This window comes from Danaus plexippus, assembly GCF_018135715.1.
Source record: "Danaus plexippus chromosome 3 unlocalized genomic scaffold, MEX_DaPlex mxdp_30, whole genome shotgun sequence".
NCBI lineage: Eukaryota > Metazoa > Arthropoda > Insecta > Lepidoptera > Nymphalidae > Danaus > Danaus plexippus.
In genome coordinates, this window is record NW_026869845.1 from 1,559,393 (window position 1) to 1,583,876 (window position 24,484).

Below are 24,484 nucleotides of genomic sequence, written 5' to 3' on the forward strand. Positions count from 1 at the left end.
TATCGGCGCAAGCGGCTTCAATGACGGATGCAACAGGAAAATAACTCAAGTCTGGCATCAATTATTATAACAACTTATTGGTCGTCGTTACTTTTGTTAAAAGTAAAACGAAATCAAAGAGAATAGAACTATGTTTGAATTCTGGTATAAATATGACGTCTGGACGCACGACAGCGAACTGCAGAGTTCAGCGAGTGCGGATCATAAAGAATGTGATTATGAAGAACCTTCGAGAAATACAAGAACATTTAGAAGAATTGAAGTTTCATTTAAAAATATCTGGAACATACTGAAACAAGTGACATTAGTGACGTCATCGAGGCTGGCGTCCTGTCTTTAAAATAATGAATTTGTAATAAATCCGATATACATAAGTGTTGTGACTTAAAAGCTTAGATGTGTTTCTGAATATGAGGGTTAGTAGACATCACGCATGCGCCGACCGCTAGTCCCAGCTGATCGCACTCCACCCATTGTCTTTTCGGTTGCGGTACTTATAAATAAGCTTTTATACGGTTGTGATAATATTCAATGTTAATAATTATAATTTTTGTAAAAACGTTTATATTTTGCGTATTACAGTAGCGTTGTGCAGTATTTAACACTTGCAGTGTGTATATTAATACAAAAATGAAAACGGCGGCTATGTCTGTTTGGATTTTCATTAATCTTTTGTGTTTTGGAATGTGTGGATACTTATACTTAATATGGTCTCAATACTGGATGAGTATAGAAAGACAAAGATTGTTTAGTAAGACGCCAGGACCTCCGCACAAAAACAGCATAGCTGGAATCAGTTTTCAAGAGACATTTTCAGAAAATATACAGACAAATATAGCTATACATGGTAACAGTTCCATACTAAACGCAGATTCCATCCGCAAAATAAGAAGATCGGTCGCATTAAAAGCTAGCCAAATATCGCAAGGGTCCAATAGATCTAATGGTAGCCAAATGCGTTTTGCAAATAACATAGTCTTAAAAAGTCACGGAAGTCCCCGCTTTCCCAACATTCATACACCAGTTTTGGAATTCGATAGTGATAAGTATAATTGCGAGGATTATACCATGCCAGAATGTGAGTCAAAAACAATAGAATTTAAAGAGCTTTTATTGAAGGAGTTTCATAGAGTTTTAATGAGTGAAAGTAAAGTATTTACGTCAGGGCTTGAATCGCAGAATCCTTATAATGTTAAATACCAGAGAAGTGCTGTGAAACAATATAGTAGGGAAGAAATATTATGTGCACTTTTGAAAGTTCGGGTAAAGACAGTAACGTCAAAAGATCAACCCTTCGCCAGATTGGGTTTCCAAATACCGAAATATCCGATATTAAAAAATAAAAGATTTAATAGTTGTGCCGTTGTAACAAGTGCCGGGGCTCTTCTTGGATCGCGTTTAGGAGAATTTATTGGTAAGTTTTTCTAGAATACTTTTGAAAGATTTGTTTGATCATACTACAAATATGTCATAGAATATGAACAAAAAAATATATTGAGATTGAACTCATATATTTGAACATTATATAAGGCAAAGGTGTTGAGAACATTTCAATAATTTTTTTTACTGATTAATGTAATTTTCATTGGTCTTATGTGTTGTTAATAAAAATATTTAGAAAATTTTATGTAATTGCTTCAAACTTATTCTCGTAGCTTTGGTGTTGAAGGTTTTATTTAATAAATAAACTCAAAAAGAATCTATTGAATGTACTATGTCGCCAGTTATATTTTATAAACTTTCGATAGAATCCAGACAGCCAGACAAACATATTTAGTATTATACTATCTGTGGAAACTTAAACATTTATCATAAGGTAAACGAACACCCTTATGCCGCCTTACCATTTACCTTTATACCGCTTATCATCAAGCGCAACACTGGACGATAACATCTCTTGGGAATATTGTGAATTAAAAACTAGAATCTATGTGTTTCGTTTGATGGGTCAAATACGAGATACGGGTAAATGGTAAGGCGATATCGGAATGTTGGGTTACCTTATAATAAATGTCTACATTTTTCCATAGACACTTAAGTTCTAACACAAAAATTCGACAAAGATTTCTCGATATTACATTATAATTATAATATATAAGAACGCCAACAAATATATTAAAAACATTAAGAATACTTGAATTTTCAAATATATATATGAGACGAAACCTCTTAGCATTCAATGGATTCACCGTGCGGGTGCCGGGTCCATTGCGTTGCAGGGAGTGGAGCTTCAACAGTGCCTGGGACTTGCGACCCAGGTGTAGGTTTAAGGGGCCCCTAACTAACGCGCGTTAAACGCTCACCTCCACTGTCCAAGCTCCTCTCCCTACCTAACCATATTTGAAAAGAACCTACTAGGGCTGCCTTCGAAGTACGTTCCAAGAACGAATTGATGTGAGTTCTGGACAGGCCCAAGTCTTTTAGCAGGTTGTAGAGAGATTTAGCCGTTATACCTCTCGCTCCCACTTCTACCGCGTATAAATCCACGACGAACCTATTTCGAGTGAGTTCGTTTGTGAGCTCGTAATATTTGTTGACCTTGATGGTATGGTCTTTGGGGATGTTGGTTTCCCAAGGAACCGTAAGCTCTATCATCACAACGCGCTTTAAGATTCGCGAATACATAAATATGTCTGGTCTGGAGGCCGACGCACAAATATCCTCGGGGATTTTGTATTGTTTTTCATACGTATCCATCATTATAGTCCAATCCGTAGCCGCTTTAAGGATGGAGTAAGGCTTGACATTTGTTTTTATAGCCCTAGTGCCCTCTCTCACAAAACCTACTGATCGCTCGTTTGTGGTTATTTCCTTTTGCGCTCTGGCTACCGAAAGACTAACCGCTTCACGTATGATTTCTAGAACCCTATCGTGACGACGCGAGTATTGACCGCTATCGAGGAGTACCTTACATCCCACTAACAAGTGCCTAGCAGTTCCAACTGCCTTCCCACAGATATAGCAAGTCTTTTCGGTACCTTTACCCCATCTTACTAAATTACTTTGATCTGGGAGAGTCATCTGGAACGCATTGAGATAGAATTTTAGCAATGCTGGCGACCAATCATGGATTAAGGTGCGCCATTTTAGTGCTAATGGGATGCAAAAATCTCCTATGTCTAACCACTCGTTCTGCATTTCTAAACTTATTGCATGGATCTTATATTTATCATTCTCGTCTTGCCGAATAAAAGACTTCAATATATCCGTATCTTGGACCTTCCTACTTGATCCTAACCCTACTCTGTTACTTTGCGCTCCTATCATAAACTGCTTGTGGAATTGAAGCCTTGACTCTAGCTCTGGGGCATCTTTGTCTTTTGGGAGCGATGTAACGACGTCATCCTGGGATTTCCCCAGGATATATCTCTTGGAAACTCTCAGGTGTTTGTAGAGCTCCGATGGCCTTTTTAGACTCATCCCAAAACTATTGCGATCCCTAAATAAAGCCGATGAATCAGCTGTTACCGCGAGCCCGAGCCACAACTTCAACATCTTTATGACGCCTGCATCTAACTTTGACAAAAGGGTTTTATTGAAATCATAAACGAGGAAAGGCCAATTTAAACGTGAAGTCAGATAATTACCGTAGATCCAAGCTTTTTTAACGTTACTGATCTGTTGGCTATCTACCTTGTTGAGATCGTTTAAAAAGCTATCTACTATACCTTCTAAAGATGGAGTACGACCTATATTATCAATCTTCCGACCGAGAAATTTAAATGGTGCATTTTCTGTGACCGTAGAAATGCATTGACCGCCTAACGATAATCCCGGATCGTATGAGGTGTATCTTGTACTCCGCCTACCGAGACACAGACAGTGACATTTACTTGGTTTTGTCCTCAATCCATCGGTCCACTCACAGAATCTATCCACTTCATCTAATAGTACTTGACAGTGTTTGGGGTTACGTGTCAATATTGCGAGATCGTCAGCGAAGGCTAAAATGAATTCCGTGTATTTATTATTAAACTTGAACCGATACCCCCATTTTTTCTCGTTGCTGGTTAATAAATATATATTTATATGGTTTATATGGTTAATATATATATATATATATTTATATCGAATAGTTTGTTCGTCTTTTTGTCAGCATCAAAACCATTAAAGCTGTTTTAAGATACTTAGTATTATATCTGCTTTAATAAAATGTAACAACACTTGAATATTACTTATAAAGACTACAACTATGTTGCGTTAATATATGAGACTTAATGATAAATTCATTCCATGTTTCTCTTAATATTGGACGATGAATAAATATTCTTCTCATCAAACAATGAAAATGTAACGTAATGAACATAGGATAATGTTAATTAATATTCATATTAAAATATTAAGTTTAAAATGCTTTACAAGTATTTCACGAACGATGTAAATAACTCGTTGGCTTGTTTTATTCATGATCTAAGTCTAGTTTAAGGTACGGTGGCGCCGCGCGACCAAGCCGGCGTCCGCATGTGACATCTATCAACCGACATATATGTCGTGTCTGCACGTGTAAAGGAAATATGAAGATAAATTTATATAAAATTAGTTGCATTTTTCATTTGTACCTATTGTTATTATTTATATTGTAGTCATAATCTTCCTTTTCTTGTTATGAGTTATACTTTATTATTTTATTTTCAATTATTCTTCAAATTACTAGTGCTACGAAAACGCAGATAGATAGATCTTAAATACAATCGAACAATGTTTTTTTAACAACAATTACAATAACAATAGAAAAGTAGCCCTTATTGTACAGTAAAACTAAAAATCGGTAACTTTAATGGTAAAAAAACCTAATGGCCATTACCCACGATCTGTGAATGGACAATCTTGAACGGGTACATCTTCAGACGACAATGAAAACACATACGTACGTACGTAAGTATCTACGTACATAAGTATCTACGTACAATATTATTTAATTCACTATTTAATTCAAGCGATATTAATTATTTAGTACACTTAATAATATTTTTTTATTTCATTGATTAGTCATCATGTTTTAGATAAGTCTATTAGAGGAAGATTCCAGCGGTCCCAGACCTTACTTAATCTCTGACGGACAAAAAATATATAACAGGTTATTATTAGACGTTATTGTGTAAAGTAAACGCATACGCAGAATTTGCCGTCGGTATAAGCTAGCGGAGCTTATACCGACGGCAAATATAAAAATATTCAAAATACACTTATTTATCATGAATGCGTTCTTATTCAGAGCGACACTTTAAATTCGTTTAGAAGATATTTAGCCCATAGAATTGGTCTGCCAACTTATAAAATACATTTAAATAGACCCCTAAATATTATATTTGAAAAGGAAGTATCAGACTGTAAGTAAAGTGAGTACAACTTTTGCTTACCTTTAGCACCTGGTAGCTGAGAATTGATAGTCTTTATAAGCTAGCAAGTATGTATATACACACACTGTACACACTAATACTTACCTATTACATATGTTTTATCCGTCAGAAAATAAGTAAGGTCTGGGGGCTCTGGGATCTTGGACTATGTAGATAAAACTTAAAAATATATAATCTGTGTTAAACTGCTTCTTTATGTCCTCATTACTTGTACTTTTGTGAGTAAATTTATATCATGATATTTTACTGAAGTTACCGTATTTATAACGTATATTAAATTGCATATAATATAATAAATACGATCTCTAAAAAATCAAGAAGATAATATTATAAGGTCACAAAAAATTACTACGAAGTTCGATCGGCAACGTTAATTCAGTTTAAACAATGTTTTGTCAAAAATCATGAAGCATAATAATATCGGCAACATAAATATAAGACTTTAAAATTTATGATACTAAGGCAAAAAATATAATTGCGTACAAAGAGAACACTTAATAAAAATTACCTCTTAATTAATCTCTTAGGTAGCACATAGCTCTTCGATAGCACAAAGCATAGACATATTTTTTACTTTGAGGAATAGACAAAAAAACAATCGGTTGATAATTTAATTAACTTGGAGGGTAAAAAAAAAAATATGAATTAATCCACACTTCATGGTAACACAAGATACTTTACCGTAGTGATATTATTCTTAATATAATAACACATCTCTATCATCACGTGGTAATTAAATAGAAAAAAAATTTATCAGCAATTAAAATCAATTAAACTAACTAAATCACCTTACTCGCTGCTGTTGCAACAGATTGTATATCATTCCTCTAACAATAGAATGTGTCAACGCTCAGTAAATGCACCACATACATAATGGAACAGTTTTATATGTCATAAATTAAATTGTTTGTGAATAGCCTTCCTTCTTTTGCACATTAACCTACACGTGACCAGTTCCAGCAAGGACTTTAAATATTCATCTAAAAATGCCTAAAGTATTTGTGATTATCTTTGAATTTTTAAATCAACGAGGTGCTTTTTGTGTTAAATGATTTTACGAGTATATGTTTTCATTAGGTAAAATTTCATCTCTTCTTTCCTTCATTCATCGACAGTATTAATATTCGTTAGTATAACCTAAAATATGTCGCACATATTAATTATTTTATGCAGAGAAACATAACATAAGGGGGTAGTATTTAAATTTGCTTTCTGACTCAACACCACAATAATTTACTTTAGCACTCGCTGTATTTCTAGTCTCCTTATGGGGTATTTGAGCGATGAGAAGGGGAGGACGCTACTGACTGGACGCACACGAGGTATTTGAAGACGAAAAAATCTCCGGATAACCAAGTTACAACCTGTCTAATGAATGTAACGGTTAAATAGTTTATATTATAAATTTAAATATTACTAATGAAAATAACTAGATATTAAAAAGTATAAAAAATATTAATAATAGTATTAAATTTAACAGACATGAAAAAAATTAAAGATAACTTTTAAGAAATAAAATGCACATACAATTGATATATTGCCATTTAAAATAGGAAAACAAAATAGTTTCAAATAAAAGCAATTAAATTACCTGTTTTCAAAATAGGTTTTCGAAATAAAATATATTTTTACTTATTTAATTGATTTAAAGGCCCTTCTAAATACGATCTCTAATGTTCATTGTAATACATGAAGCCAGTCAACCATCAGTTGCAGAAATTGGTAAGCAGTTTCATAAATAAAGTATTTTTGGATTTGAGGATGGAATGGAGGAAAAGTGTAATAAAAAAAAAATACTTGTACTTTACAACTACTAAATGTGAAGAATTTTAAATGAAACGAGGAAAACGTTTAGGAAAAGTATTTGAAATGTAATATAAAAATAGATTTTTACATTTTGTTTTTAAAATAATTCTCTTCTCTGAAATGTACTTGTTTCATTTTTTTTTTTAATCATTTACATCTTTTATTCTAATTTCGGTTCTTGGTCCATTATCGTCTAAGAAAAAAGTCATTAGAAATTACATTTTTTATTTCTCGTGGTATCGTCGGATTCATCTTAGCACATATGAATCATGTGGGTTAGGAATACGCTGGTCCGAACAAATGATTCATGACAGACTGACATAGATTAACATGTGTTTTTATTTCCTGTGGTCACGTACATAACTTAGTAGGTAGGTGACTAGAATTAGCGGTATAAATTTGATTTGTTGGACTGGGGTGGCAAAAAATTCACACTGACAATGCATCATATAAAATGCTGGAACCCTTGAGCTCTTACTTGTTTTTATAAACCATTCACAGAACTCCTTTTTTGTATATAATACTTCAGTTGTATGTTTAATCAATTGGCTTAAGTTTAAAATTTACATTTAATTCTAATTAATATGACACAAAACGCCTAAGAAGATAACCTTTAAATGTTCTAAATTCATAAGCAAACGTATTTATTTTATGTTTTTGATCAAGTAACGATGTCAGCTGAAATGAAATGTGAACGTTTTTCTCTAGGTTCATATAATAGAAGCTATCAAATGTAATTATCACGTTTTTATAGCAAATCGGTTTGTTTATTTCCATTGTTAAGTTCTCTTGCGACATGACTGACGTTATGTGTGTTTGTTACGCGAAATACAAAAAACTTTATTTCGCCGCTTTCATTTGATATTTCTCAATGTGTGAAATGGAGCAGAAAAACATAACTACAAGGTCCACCCGCTGTAGGATTAACAAAATTACAACTACGTTTTTCAAAACTCGCAATGTTTTATTAACTATATAATAGTATTGCTTTACAATTACACAAATTTTATATAGTGATGTAATCTGTAAACAGTTATCGACAGTTACATTATTCGTTGTAAAATATGTATTTATTATTTCTATTTTTTATTGCCTCGTTTATATTTCAGATTCCCACGATATGATATTAAGATTCAACAACGCACCGACAGAGAACTACACAGAGGACGTGGGCTCTAGAACTACAATGCGTATTCTTAATTCGCAGGTATATTGAAAATATATCTATGTTCATAAGGAGTAACCGCCTAATTTTGTTTACTTGTATTTAAATAATATCCAATTCGCAGGTAGCTACAAAACCAGAATATCGATTTTTGGATGATCCTTTGTATAAAAATATTTCTATCCTGATTTGGGATCCATCAAATTATTCTGCGTCCTTAGAAGACTGGTACCGTGATCCAGATTTCCCCGTATTCTCCGTTTATAAAAAGTAAGTATAACAAGGATAGTATATATAATATATTATTTCAAATATGTATATTTTTTAAATTATTATCGTTCAGATATTAGACGTTTGTGAAGTAACTAGTTTTTGTCCGCGACATTGTCCGCGTCGGTTTCAGAATTAGAAATGTATGGCTGACTTGGCGAACTCCATTCCGCCTTAGAGGCAGTAATTAAGCAGATTTTGGATTTCATTAAGTTTTTTTTCGATCGTACGAGATGAAAAGCATTCCATGACCGTTTCCTGGTTTTAAATTACCTTCCCATAAATTACCACCCAAATTCGTGCAGCCGTTCTTGAGTTATAAGCGGTGCAATTAATACGATTTCCTTTTATACCTTTTATACGTTATAGATTGCTGATGCAAAACAGTTGTAATTTTTCAGATCAAATCCTCGTGTTTCTTTCAGATTATTAGAACGTAATAATTCTGTAGATGTGCATCTCCTGAATCCTCAAGTCTTATGGGATTTATGGGAAGTTCTTCAAGATTCAACTCCATACAGATTAAGGAGGAATCCTCCGTCATCAGGATTTTTAGGTAGGTTTTAGACTTTAGTTTCAAAAAAAACTATAGATTGAAATTTTTTCGAATTCTATAAACAAAGTAACTAGTATGAACTTTACAATATATGTTTTCTATATAACTGTTTCTCTAAATCTAACAAAATTAACACAAAATTTTAAAAGAGATTACTTCCACTTCTAATCTAATAGTATATTATTATCATACGCTAGTTGCTTCATCACCAAACTTTGTATTGAATATATTGCTAAATAACATAACTAAATAATAACGATTTTCTTGCGCAGGACTGTGGTTCTCAATTCACAATTGTAAGCGAGTCCGCGTGTTTGAATACGTACCATCCGTGCGCGCGACCCGCCGCTGTCACTATCACTCGCCGGTCGAAGACTCTGGTTGTACGATGGGTGTGTGGCACCCGCTCGCCCAGGAGAAGTGGCTAGCGCAGCGCTTGAGCGATAACTCGGATGTAAATGTGTTCCAGAGAGGTTTTATCGATGTACCTGGACTAACTAATGTGCAATGTTAATACGACACTTGCTATATTTGTATTAATAAATACAAATATTAGGGTTAGGGTTGAGAGTTAATTTGATATTAGTTATAAAAATCTCCTAGCTGTACCAGGATTGACGCTTTTGTTTTGTTTGGCTGAAAAGTACCGCTTAGAATAAAGTAAGGTTAAATACAATTATATCAATATACATGAAATTATCCGTCTTCAACTGCAATAAAGGCGGAAAAGACTACAACAGCGAAGATATGAGCATACCAGTCCAAAAGTATAAAAGCCAAATATATAATTATTAAGTCACTAATTAAGTCACCATACTCAGTAAACCGTTTAGTATGAAATAGGTACTGATAATATAGGTAATAATTTAACGCATAAGGATCCAATGTTTCGCATACCCAAGTAATAACATTTTGACTTGGAAGTTATCCAAAAGCTCATCGACGTACCTGGAATTATAACTCAATGATAGGCACTTTTACATCGTTCATCGTCAAAGTGATTTCGTGATGTACGTTTTATTTTACCGCTTGACATATCATTGCTATAAATGAGGCTTTATGGGCCCTATATATATTTTTTTAAATCTTTGTTTTTTCTTTGTTCCACTTCAGTATAAACGGTGACACGATTGAAAACTTCCCCTTAAAATATTTTATTATTCTCGTATTAAGTCCAATAAAAAAATGTCCTTCCTGGCATTTTTTTATTCTGAAATAAGCCACAAACAAAATATAGATTGATTATAAAGCGTTTTTTACATAATTTAGACCCTTCTTCGTTTTTGACTGACGACGTGTTTTTAAGTTGTCCCTCAATTCTTAGCCAAATAAATTAAGTATCTCAGCACATCAAATTGTTACTATTTCTTCCATTTTCCTAATTCCAAAATTTCTTAACATATCAATAATCATATTAATTCATTAAGGCTGAATTTTGCGAACAAAAGTAGACGGTGATGTAAATATTAGAATAGCTTTTGTATAAAACTTAATAAAAGGTATTATGACTACGTTAATTCCGACAATAATATACGGCAGTGATTAGGATAAAGTTATTGCTTGATATATTTTTATTCTGTACTTTATAAAGTCTACTGGATTGTTTACATCAAGTGTTTACATCATAAGTATGATGAGATTTGATATCATTTTAAGAATTTGCGTAAAATGTCCAGTTTTATCTCCGCACCGTTATGTCAAGTATGGTTTGTACTATAAAACTGTTTTCTTATTGCCCAACCTGCTACAAATGTGACTAATGCTGAGAAAATGTTTTTTTTTTGTTGTGGGCAATACTTTTCTGTATGCTTGCTGTTATTGCGATTCCGATTCACATTCACAAAAACAAAGTCGATAGTTGACTTACCTCAGATCAATGTTGCCAAATGTTTATAATAATAAGATTTTTTTTTTTTATTATAGGATAGTAAAAAATACATCCAATTTAAGTTATTGTAACATTAAAACGTATGAAGATAATCCACTATTGTTTTATTTCCATCCCCAGATGCCCTTTACAGTGAAAAAGGAACGTAGTTTAATTGCTTAATGTTCTATAACATGAGGAACAGACATTCGGTTTAAATTTTATGAGATTCATGTAAGGTCATGTCGGCCATGAGACGCCCTTGTGTTATCTTATATTTTTAGCGATTTGCTGTCGCGTTGTGATCATCGTCCGCACGGAATACTGATCACCGCTGTGTGCTAGGTGTCGTACATTAACTATTCATAACAAGTGTACGGAATTAGCGACATCCGATATGTGCGTAGCTCGAGTAAAGTGACTTATCCAATGGTTTGTTTACATCGATGTGGATACTAACTGTGTTTAGAGTAATTAAAACATTTTTAATTATGTGTCGACAATATATTCATGCAAAAATTTTGCATCCCAATCATATTTTAGTGGAAAAAATATGATTATCGAAGAAGTTACAATAAATTGATAAATTATCTATTTCTTGTTTTATGCTTCCAAATATATTTGATATCAGATATCAAAATGATGAATGCGTTACAAACATTATAATTATAGAAGTCGTGTATAAACTCTTTTGTAATTTGTTTAAGCTGCAAACCAAGGATAGTTTGAAATAAGAATAAAATTATAATCTGTGAAAAATTACTGTGTTATTTAATCAAAAAAAAATGATGATGAGAATTTAGAAGAAATTTATAGAGACATATAAAAGAATTTATTTTATGATGTTATTAAGTAGTAATTATTAATAGTTATCGATTTAGAATAATATAATACTAATTAAACTAATGTAAACGGCCCTTTAGTTCACGCACCACCAGCCAGCGCGGCGTTTCCTTCTTTATTCAACAATCTTTAAATTAGTTTTTTAATAAAACATTCGCACTATTTATATTCAGTACACCAACCGATGTACTTTAACTGCTAATTACTTAAAATTGTGATGTCTAAGGAACCCGGATTTTTCCTGTTGTACTTTGTGACTTGATATGAGATGAGGTCAACGGCATTTGTTTCGGAGAAGTTGCATTTTGAGTAAACATTAAGTACATGTGGACTGTGAAGGATATAACATTTATTGTTATTAGTTATCACACCAGGAAATGTTGGACTATTGCCTAGTATCCCTGTTGGCGAAGATCCAATTGAGTAGCACCACGATAAACCTAGAGTAGATAAAAATTTCATCTATTGTATTTCTAATAGGCTGTTGGTGTCTATTCTTAATCTTAGCCTTCGAATATTTTACAATATAATTTTCTATTATTAAATTAGACGCAATAATATTGCGATATACAGCTTTGTTTTCAAATAGATTAGATGTTTGTCTGTGTTTAATTTTATTATTATAAAAATGCGACGCGTGGCTTTATAACAAGGTAATAAATAAGAATAATTGTATGATCACTCGTGGAAATTGCTAGTCAATAGAGAGGTGCGGAAGTTATTTAATTACATTGATGTACAGGTGAAGGTAGCTATTCTTAAGATTCCATACCAACGGCGCAATTTGTATTCTATGTTACGGGTTCTATTGATTTATAGAAAGTTGTTCCAAACACAAAATTTATTTTGTACACATTTAGTATCACCTCAACATATATAAAGAAATTTAAATTACTGCTTAAATTCAATTGTGATAGTTGTTCTTCAATGCATTTTTATGTGATTTGCAGGTCAAGAGTGATTTGGAAGTAGTGTGTATACAACATGCATTCTTGAAATTAATTTATTTAAATTTCTGTTCATATTGATATAAGAAATTTATAATTTTTGTACCTAACGATACTTTCTGGCCTTTAAAGCTATTCGTTATGATTATAGATTTTTATCTCTACAAACAATACATATGTATAATTTCAAATAAAAAATATATTACTAATTCCAATCGAGGTAATAATAAACGTATAATAAATAATAAGTTTTTTAAAAATTTATATATCGTATCATTTCTGAACGCTCATTGTATTGAATTTTATGGTTTAAATTATTTTATACTCTATGCTTGTTTTGCATAGTATGTATTTTCCAATATTCATGAATAAATTTTGTATTCCATTATTATAATAAAATTGCGGATTCCTCTAACAGACAAATCGAGTGTTCAGACTTTTTTTTTAAATTATAATATTTCTATATTCAAGTCTCACACAATTAAGTCAATTTCTAAGTAGAGAGTCTCATCTGGGTCGTGTACACTTCATTCATCCTTCTGATTCATGATTATGAGGTTTTAGTACATTGACGCATTCGGATCAACGGTGGTTTGAACTTATAGAAGCTCAATGAGATAAATTTTATACACAACAAGTATTGTCCGTGACTTCGTCCGTTTCGTACTCGGTATTGTGTAAAGAGTAAAATAAATACTGTGTGTTTTATACAATCGATATATTAACCAACCACCAGCGACATCTATCGCTTGCATTACGTGACTTCTCGCTAGTAGTACATATGAGTTAACTTTTCTCGTATAAATTACCTTAATAAAGGAGTTAAATTGTGATCTATATATTTGATATTTTGATTTTGTAAGCTAGATTATTTAAAAGTTTTATCATACATACATACAAACATACATACATACCTACATATATACATAATACATCTTTACATTTATAATAGTAATGTACGAGTATAGCCGTATTGAGTACTTTGTTGTAATTTTATTGCAACCTAAGTTTTGCAAGGCTTGACCCATGGAGATTTTTAGCTTCTTATTGAGCATGTGTTTTACTTTTCAAAAAAAGAGCTCTTTTTCGTTCTACACGTTCTTTATATGAAAAGTTATACATTTATTGAGTCTGTAGAATCTCGTAACAATTTGAGATGCTTATAGCGTAAGATAATAGTAATGGCGTTCGGTTTAAAGGAAAATAAAAATAATATTAAAAAATTATATTAATTATTTGTTACGATTGCTTTTAAATCACGGGTTAGCTTATCATCCACAATATGGACCGGATCACTTACTCAGAAATTGCAGACGCAAGAGTTGTGACTCACTCGTTCATGAATTGATATTTTACGATTGACGATTTTTTAAAAATAAACAGGTTTTTGAAGTAGAGTATTGAGAATTTCTGATATCCCGTAACAAGATTGATGGCCAGTAAGATAAATTGCTACAAAATTTGTGGTTTTTGGTAATTAATATAAAATATTTTCTAACAACTTCAAAATAAATCGATTTTATATACAATGAATTCTTTAATTATTTTTTTTATTACTTTTTAATACCTTTTATTACATGTATTAAAAAATTGGAATAAACTATCAAATGGAACGTTTTTTTAGTATTTTTATATTTATTTATAATTAACTGTAATATACTCATTGTGTGAATATAGTGCGAAGAATTGTAAAAGGAAGAAAAGAATTAGGTGTTACAAGTGAGCCAAATTCTACTAACGGCGTCGTATGAGTCACAAAACGTCTCCGAGCGCCTATTATTCACTCTTTATGTAACACAACTGTTATAAAATTTACAGTTACAGTTTAAAACGTAATATTCGAGTTCTTTGTTCCAATCATCAAAACACTGAAAAACAACTAAACCGAATTGCATTGTACTTATTGAGGACATATTTTTAAAAGTATTTGCTTTTGGCAAAGTAGGTGTGCTTACATTTCGCGACCTACACATAATCCTCCAGTCAATGCAGGACCCAGGACCAGGAGAAGTACGCAGTTCCAAATTCATGTGTGTTTAAGTCATCCTATACATAAATATATGATTACAAATCGTTTTGATGTATTGAAATTTGAATCGGTAACTCGCAGGTTCTTCCCCGGCAGAGGAAAAGTAAAATTCTACTCATGTATCGCATAATATTTATTTCGATCTTTCTAAAGGAGTAATAAAAAAAATCCTTTTGAAGGAGTATATTATTTATTTTTTGAACGCCTACCAATAGTAGGCGTTCAAAAAAAAGCTGGGGCGATATAATATATATTGCCCCAGCTTTTATTAATTGAAGTATGTACATAACTTTATAGAAACGGCTCATCAATAATGCAAGATGGTTTTTCCCTATACCCTAGATATATAGACTCAGATACATATAATAACATAATTAACAATTGATCGCGTTGTACGTAAAACAATTTCTGTGAAAACAATTTGTGCCGGACAAATTTATACGAGTATTAAATACCTACGACACTGATGTATGACGCCACAGCAAACTGGTCCGAATTATAGATTCACTCGAGATATACCCACTTACTAAGAGGAAACGTGAGTCATTGGGAGGACCTCAATTATAGTACCAAAATTCAAATAAAACGTAATTTGCAAAAAATTAAAACGAGATGATTTAAATTAGAGTATTTAAAAAAATATATATTTAAAAATTGATGATAAATGGATCTATATTTTATTAAATAAAACAATCTTTGCTATTATAACGATGACAATTCAATGCACACGTCAATTTGCATTCGAAATGCAGTTGTTTACATTACTCACGGTTTATGACCGAATAAAAATTCGCTTATATCTATAGGCTTCTGCAGTTCGTTCACATGAAGCTAAATAACTTTAAAGCAAACTATGAAGATTTCTTTACATACATCGTATAATAGGAATGCTAAGTAATGTCTATTGTACTGCATAATTTATGGTCATAGGTTAGATAAGTATCGTTCCTTGTGTTGGGAGATACGCTGGAATCTGTGTAAGAGTTGAAAAACCTCAAAACGTGCAGGAATTCGGTAGCATTTTTTTTTGTTCCTATCGACCAACGACCGACAACGAATTTGTGCTTGTTATTATTTCGCACGTTTTATTGGCATAAACAGTCCTTTTACAATAATATGGTTTCAACGAACATTACCTTTTTGAAAGCGAGATGAACTGAGAAAATATCTATTTGCTGACTTGAGTAAGCTACACTTATAGTATTATACACTTTTATTTTAAGTTTAGTTTGTATTTGTCTCAGCATTCTTTTAAACAAATCAAAATGTGAATAAAAATATCTTTTTAAAGCATAATCGACTCTTAGAAATATTTCATCAAGTTATGATTTAATATTCTGTGATGATTTAGTTAAGTATTAAACCGTATAACGCTGCAGTATATTATTTTTCTGACCTTTGTTTCTTGTCTCGGAAAATCCATACATTAAGCTTATAGTAGTCGTAGTAGTAAAAACGACAGTCGTATTTAATTGCAAGATTATGATTATTTGATTTTATTGTCACTATTTATATCAAAGGGATATAAATAGATATACCTACAAATTGCATTCACGATTATAGATAATTTTGTTTTCGAATAATTAAAAACTTGAAATTTCAAAATTAATTTTCGTCACTAAAATAATTGAAAAAAATAGCAGTGAAGTTACTTATAGAGTTAGTAGTAGTAAAGTAAATGGTTTAATAACATTATGATTCCTGAATTTTATTTTTTAAATTACATACGAGTACGAAATTATACTAACATTATTAAAACGTAAAACAACTCTGTTTGTCAAGCTGTGCCTTCGCTCCGCAAGGAATAAACAACCTATATAATACTTGGAAGGACTAATTAAAATCACAGTTAAAAGCAATATTATTTAAAAAATATACGTTGTTGACAGTTAATTAGGCTATTGTTGTGAAATCGCAAACACATTTAAGAGATAGTCAGAAGAACATACTCAGAATATAATGATTCCTCAATAAGAAAACATATTAATAACTAATTTGAGTAAAGTCAGGAACAAGATATTGACAATAAAAATTATATCTTATAACCTAAAAACATTATCTACAAGAGCCTGTTGCTTTCAATCACGTGCTAATTACTAGTGTAAAGCTTTCAAATCGCTAACGGTAAGGCGTGGGCGGTGCGAAAGAAACAATCTTTAGCCTACATTCGTTTAAAAATATTGCAAATTCGGCACAGTAATGATGATGCCTCTTCACGACAGTAAATCGTGTATGAAACGAAACATACTTCAGCTGTGAATTAATAAAATTATAGAAATATACAGTGTATTGTAATATATTTTGTTATATGTACATAACTATTTAATTTAGCTATGAATAATACGAACAATCTTAAGGTATTGTTTTTGTATGGGTTAATGGAGGAATTGTTTATATAGAATCGTATTAAATTTATTACTTTATGTAAAATAAATGAACAAAAACTCGAATTAATAATAAGCATCACTATTAAATTTATTAGAATTAATTTACAGAACAAAATCTCCTTTAAACAGAAACATATTTAAAAATTAATGTTTGTAATCCCGATTTTATTCACAATTCAAATGAAAAACTAATCGAGTAATGTCTAGTGTTATTTCATTATTTATTTAAAGAAATGACATCTGAGAGATAAAAAATATAATCATCACTAATTAATATTAAAAAAAAAATGAGCAAAAAAAAACCTTCAATAAATGTGAATTTCAACTTAATCCAAGAAATCTTTCATTATATCGCCGGCCGTTATAGGTAATATTTCAGCGAGCATCTTAAAGAGAGTAATACGCTAAAATTCAACTAGCATTTAAATCCTATATTTTTAATTTCAAAATTAAAAAACAATACATAGAGTTAATTGTGAAAGAATCCTATTAAGTCGATATAACATATAAATATTTTATGTATATTTAATATACTGTCATGATATACAGTGTGTTCACATATTGAAACCATTGAACAATACACCATAAAGTATATACATATGTCGGATGTTATCCTGTTGCACCCTGAAGTTATCAGTAATTCTTTACGTTTTGAATTCATTAATTTTTTATCTCTACTAACATATATGCGTATCTTTAAATACTGACTATCATTGTGTGCTTATATGAACATAACACGTGACTAATGTCAGTTGCTTTAACAATTAGCTTCATCAAATAAATTGCTCGTCTGAACCCAATACTACGCCACGCAAATGTTAAACAAGATTTGAATTATTCTGTTGATAAAATCTATAAAAATATAATTCTTGTGAATACCCGTTCTATATAAAAGATTCGTTTTTATACTTTCAAGTAGAGAGTTTTATTTAACTGAAAAAAATAATTGGAAACTACTTCAACTGCCTTGTCTACTGTTGAGATATTGCCTTAGTTTCTGTTTCATAACCTTGACATGCAGATGAACAACGAAATCCGTCAAAGTTATTGCACATTTCATTCTTAGAGATTAGAAAAAAAAATTTATGTAACCGGAAAAAATATTATACAGCTTGTCTTCATAAGTTTTGTATAAGTACACTCGAAAGCTCGAGTTTGGCCTTAATTATTAACCTTGACTACCTCAGAACGAAGGGAATCGTGGTACCGACTCCAAGGACAATTATATTCAAGCCCTTGAGATTTTAATCTATTCTTTTATGGTAATTCTTGTCTATGGTAATTTTATAATGTTTAAAGTGTAGTTTAAATATGACCTTTATAAATATAACATGTTATGTATGAAATAAAGATGTTCGATTTATATATTTTAATATTATATTCTATAATTTCGTCTTATTAGGAAAAACTAGGAAATAATAGTGTCGGTTACATGACTTCATTGTTAAGTGGAATATTTTAATTTATGTTTCCCGGTCAATGCAATATATTCCATTACGTATTATATACATAGTGACTTTAAACTTTACGTATTTCTTTTTATGTGAATAAAATTTTTATCAGCAGATTATATTGTATCGGTTAAGTTAATATGGAATCGATTTCTTAAAAACTCGATTGTCATCGTTTGCGGTGTGTTTGTCCTGTGAAGGTGGATACAAAAACGTCCTTGAACTGAGTGAGTCGGTGCCTCCACCAGCGTTCAGGGAAGCCACCCTGTTTAGTCACCACAGACAATGGCTTCGTCATGGCCCGAAGGCCGAATGTCACTAATATCAATAATTCCAGATCCTTTATGCGATAGCTCACTCCAAGTGTTAATAAGTTCGTTGTATTGCGGTTTCGATGTAAGGTTCAATCGCTTTTACGAAATCTAGGCTTATGAAATGTTAAAACAATGAAGCAATTCCAGGGAAGTTTTCGTAGCATATTCAATACTGAGTCACATATACCTAATTCTTCCTTTGTTTTACTTGTGATGAATTTACCATATATTTTATCCTGCTTACAAAATATACGCAAATAATTCTTGTGATTTCTCAGTTTATTTGACATTCTTCTTTCCCTATCATTACTGGATTTACTTATGTCATGGAATAGAACGAGTTATGATATATAATATTAAATAATAATAATAATAAAAACAAATTAATTAGAATTTATAATTGAAGATTTTATTTAATTTAAATTCAATAAAGAGTTTAGATGAAAGTCCAAGCACTTTATGTGCACGCCGTCTGTGCACAGCGCTGATTCATAAGTCTTTATTGATGTGATCGTATACGTTTCCTGCCCGCATCTGTCCGCTGCAACCTTACACTGCTCATTGCGGAACTTGCTTGCATTTTTTTTTTTCTAATTATGTAGTAACATAATAGTAAAACCACTATACCTATCGGCTTCACTATATTAAAACAGAATACTAAATACTAATATAAAAACTGTCTCAAATATTACTTGTATACTTACTATGTATAATATTACAAGACGTAGCAATTTGATTTTTAAGGGAAATTATAATTTTTATAATAATTACATAAAATCAATCACTTTAGAAGTGTAAAATATGATTCTTTTGTTACCGTTGCAAACGGTTGCATGTTGAATAGTTATGATAGGTGTACAAATAAATTTGTTAAGTGCAGTATATAAAAAAATATTCAAAGTTGTTTTTCATTGATTTCATTTAAGAAATGTTTGTCTTCTTTATAAGGTACACATCTGATAAGTTGTGTTCCATTGTTAGTTATGATATATTTATTTAGAATAACATTTATTAATATAAAAACATAACATTTATTACTATAAAAAATATTATTAATATAAAATAAATTCGTATTGTCAATATAATTTTTTGTATTTTTTTATATTTGATTAATAACAACGATTTTTTGTTATTGTAAATGAAAATTTAATATTATCACGTCAATAGAACGACAAGAATATCTGAATATATTTAAATATTTTTTTTGGATTAATAAAGAAGTGATATAAAAAGAAGAATAATAAAATATGTATTATTTATGGTATTCGTAAATATTTGAGCTTTTTCATACAAGGAACACAGATGGGGCGGTAGGAGGCTTGCATGCGGCAGCGCCTCATATAAGTCAGTGAAGTATCGTCCGCCGCACACTCGCCCAAACGCGCTCTGAGTGATAGGTTGTGCCTCAGGGCGCCACGATCACTCGACAACACGCGTCGCACATTTTCTTTGAAAATTCCGTGTAATTGCAAAGAAAAAAGTGACCCCGCGATATTGTGACTGAAGTGCCCTGTGATTGTTGACTTGACGACGCGATAGCACGTCAAATCCATGTTTCGAATTGGGATTTAGTGAGAACAGAATAATATAACAGGCAAGTTGATAAAATTCCTGTCGTATCATTTACGTTTCTAATATGTTTTATAGGTTTGAACGTAATTTTGAATGTCGCGATGACTATTTAATAACATACAAGGAAGACGTTTTTACGTAGCAACAAAAACAGTTTGGTTTCGTTATCCGCTTAATTTTTTGTATGCTAACAATCTTGATCCACTCAATGCATACTAAGTATATATACAAATAAAATCGAAGCTTTATATGTTCAGTAGTGTTTTACATTGTTCGTTTAGTGTATAAGCGTATTCTACAGTCGTTGCTAGATACATACAGGCGACTGGTCAGTACCCCTCACGACATGCGACGAATATTTAATAGAGACACTGTTTCGTTGTCCTATGAATTATTGAAGAGTAAACAATAATCGTAGTATTTCAAACACATCAACAACATTTATATAGAAATATATTATATATATATTACATCTTTAAGCCTCGGTTTTATTGCCGTCTTTGAATGTCTAGCTGTGTTTTAATAAAATGTGAAACGACACATCTGACTTTGACTACGAGTGATTGTCTTTATAATGTGTTCTTCATAAGAAAGGGTGTATCTAAGTCGTTATCAGAGATAATGAGTTGGATAAGACTTGTACAGTGCTATCTGCCTGATAACAACTGATCTTATGAGCATAGTTTGATTCGTTTGTAAATAATGTAACAGAAGAAGAAAATTTATTTAAATGAGAGATCGAACGAAACGTCTGTTCGAATTGATTTTTGAAGTACGTAACTTTAGTTTCATTTAAATTTGTTACGTAAAACATGGCCTTATATAATTAATAAAACAAGAGAATCAAGTTGCCAACTAATTGCGAATATAGGAAAAATGACGAACGCATAACTTTGAAACAAGTATATATAATAATGAGATCTAAGATTTTCGCGAGTATTCATTTAAATGAAACTAGTGTTATTCGGATTTACTACGCGGATTTTATTATTTAAAAATCCGCGTAGTAAATCCGAATAACACTAGTTTCATTTAAGTATATATAATTCTTAATAATAGTTGTTTAAATTTTTAGTTCCGCTTTGTGAAGTTCAATAAGTATTGGTAAACAAACTATAAGTTACCGCCGATCTTCTGTTAGTCAACTTAGATAAATCAAATCGTATGACTCATTACACGTATGTCATTGACGTAAAACATCTATAGCTGTAGGAAGTATACCTATATTTTTAAAATCAAGTGACGATATTGCATATAAATTTAATGTGCGGATAATGTTGACGTAGAATTTTTTTATATTAATTTTTTCTCGATTTCAAAGAATGTGATTAATAAATATTTAATTAATTGTACAAGGAAGCTATGGACATATGCTTATGCGTGGCCCTGTTATTATCATTATTAGTTTGACTACGGAATTACGTTCCACGTTTGATCCAACGTAAAAACCCTGTATTCCGTAATTAAGTAATAAGAGTTTACGATATTCGTTATATTTATAAAAATAATAGTTTTATCCGTGTATTTTAATACTAATCTAAACTATAGATATGAGAGTCATTATAACTATGTATATTAGTAATATATTTATTCTTTGACCGAATTGTTATTAAAAATATTGTAAAACTAGATTCAGTTTAATTATATCTCCTGAGAATAAATTTAACCCTTACGATATTTTAACATGTAATTATTCTTGGTCACATTTATTTCAAATATACGATATATGTAAAAATATAATATATTTGTATTTAAACTGTTTTCTGTATTATGTGCAGACCTAAAGTTAAATATCTGCCCTAAGATTAATATGTCATTAGTGTCAAGTATGGTTGCCAGCCAGCGGAAGTAGGAAAATGTTCAGGGTCAAGATGAATCTCATGCAGTTATCCCCGCGAGTTGGCTTTTTCATTGTTATGCTTACTACCTTCCACATATAACGATATAGTCACTAGTATTAGAGGATACGAACTTTCTTCTTACATGTGCCAGTGGAATTATTAAAGTTATATTGTAGATGATTTATTAATATATGAAACATTTATAGAGTAGTACTTCGAAAAATCCACTAAGAAGCTGTAGTTTTTCCTCTATAGGTATAATTTTAGCTGATTTTTTTCCTAATTGTATTACAAGAATTGTACGCTTGACTGCTCACAGTTAAATCACGGCCCTTAAACCTTAATCGACGCTATTTTGTTTCTATTAGTGAAAGAGAATAGAATAGTTTTTATAAATAATTGAAAGCTGAAACTTAACCTTTGCTAATCCTTTGTAATTGTAATGAATCACCTTATAGCTAAGTCCTATAGTACGTTCGTTTGTACTGTGTAATAGGGTCTCATGTTATGTTTAAATAAAAATTAATATGTGTTCCTAACAATGAGTCATTCCAGTATGACTGTTCCTCTAAATGATATTTAATATGTATATGTTAAATGAATTAATGATCGCTGCGTATTAATATTCGTAAGGATAATAATAGGAATTGTGTAATAATGTTGCATTGTTGATGGAACATTTAATGCATTATTTTTTTTCAAATGTAAACAAAAAATCTCGCTCTACTTAAAAAAAAAAATACAAAAGTATAGCATTATTTTTAAATAATCATTTAACAATGCAATTTTGAGTTAATAACAATTATTTTATAAATTACTTTATCAAATCTATTTAACCGCAATCGAGCAAATTTTTTTTTTCAACCAAAAAGTTTCGACCTCTTGAATCGTTAAAAGAGAAAATTTTATTTTTATTGCACGCTTCTTTACTTCAATGTTGCTTGCTTCATTCGATCTACGGTCAAACAAATTAGATTCTGATTATTATAGGTATTACGCAAAACAATTAGGTTTCAGATTTTTGGAGCTAAAGTTGACATTGCGGATGGAGAGAGGTAAAGTCGGGGTAGGCAGGGGCTAAATGGTGAGTCATGTATTAATCTACATGTATTATTTGTTAATTGCGATACAACAGACCCTTTACGTAGCTTCTGGCAAAGGAAACTGAGAAAGATGCTTATACATTTTATTATTTAGTTAATTTACATGTAATCTAATGACTGCATTTCTTTTTTGTATCCGTCGTATAAGTCATTCAAGGTAACATATATCGGAATTTATTATATTAATTTGTAGTTAAATTATAAACAATCCTAATATCTTATCTCGATTCCATGACCAATCAGCCCCAATCTACCAAAGGCAAAGATAAATAAAATGAAGTAACGTGAACCCAATGTCGGTGAAACCGCCATCGATACGCTCGGGTAAGCGAAAAATTGCTGGCGACGCCAATGTTTGATTTAAGAGTTTACATTAAAAATAAAACGGATATATTAATTATTCATCACAACAATAAAACCGCTATAAACTATAGAATATGTAGAAAAATATTTGATATTTAGTACACGTAATTCATCTCGTAATCTCACCACACATAAGGTATGACGTCATTAGGGATTAAAAGTTTATTTCCTATCACACGAAAGTGGAGGCCAGTTTACGAAAAATTTCCAAAACCTTCTACTGGTATATTTTATAAATTAAATACCCTTTTAGTCATATTTATTGCGTACTTCAAACGTTATAATCATGAGCAAACATTTGTTTAGCAATCGAATATATAAAAAAGCCTTTCTGTTACCAAAGATTAGGCACGAATTATCTTTGTATTGATAAAAATGTTTGTCGACGAGCCCGTACCTCGTATGTAGGTCAACAGTGTTAGACAATTCGTAGTGATAGCTATCTTATAAGTGTTTAAGACTGTGTCATTTAAGTTTTTTCTCAGTTGTAAAATGGTGACCGCGATGCGCGTGAGTGGAATGGCTTTAGCAATTAGTCACGTGCAATACAAAACACGTGATTGAACTCTTATTCATCTTTTCTAAGCTTTATTTCCTTTCTTTTTCAGAT

General features: G+C 31.2%; 1 protein-coding gene across 1 annotated transcript; it reads left to right on the forward strand.

The window, feature by feature from the left end:
- The first annotated feature begins 91 nt into the window (after positions 1-91).
- LOC116768547 (beta-galactoside alpha-2,6-sialyltransferase 2) lies at positions 92-11,137 on the forward strand. The gene is made up of 5 exons (XM_032659291.2): positions 92-1,414; positions 8,276-8,373; positions 8,456-8,601; positions 9,027-9,157; positions 9,430-11,137. The coding sequence occupies exons 1-5, from the start codon at positions 631-633 to the stop codon at positions 9,669-9,671; spliced, it is 1,401 nt and encodes a 466-aa protein (XP_032515182.2). The 5' UTR covers positions 92-630; the 3' UTR covers positions 9,672-11,137.
- The last annotated feature ends 13,347 nt before the right edge of the window (positions 11,138-24,484 follow it).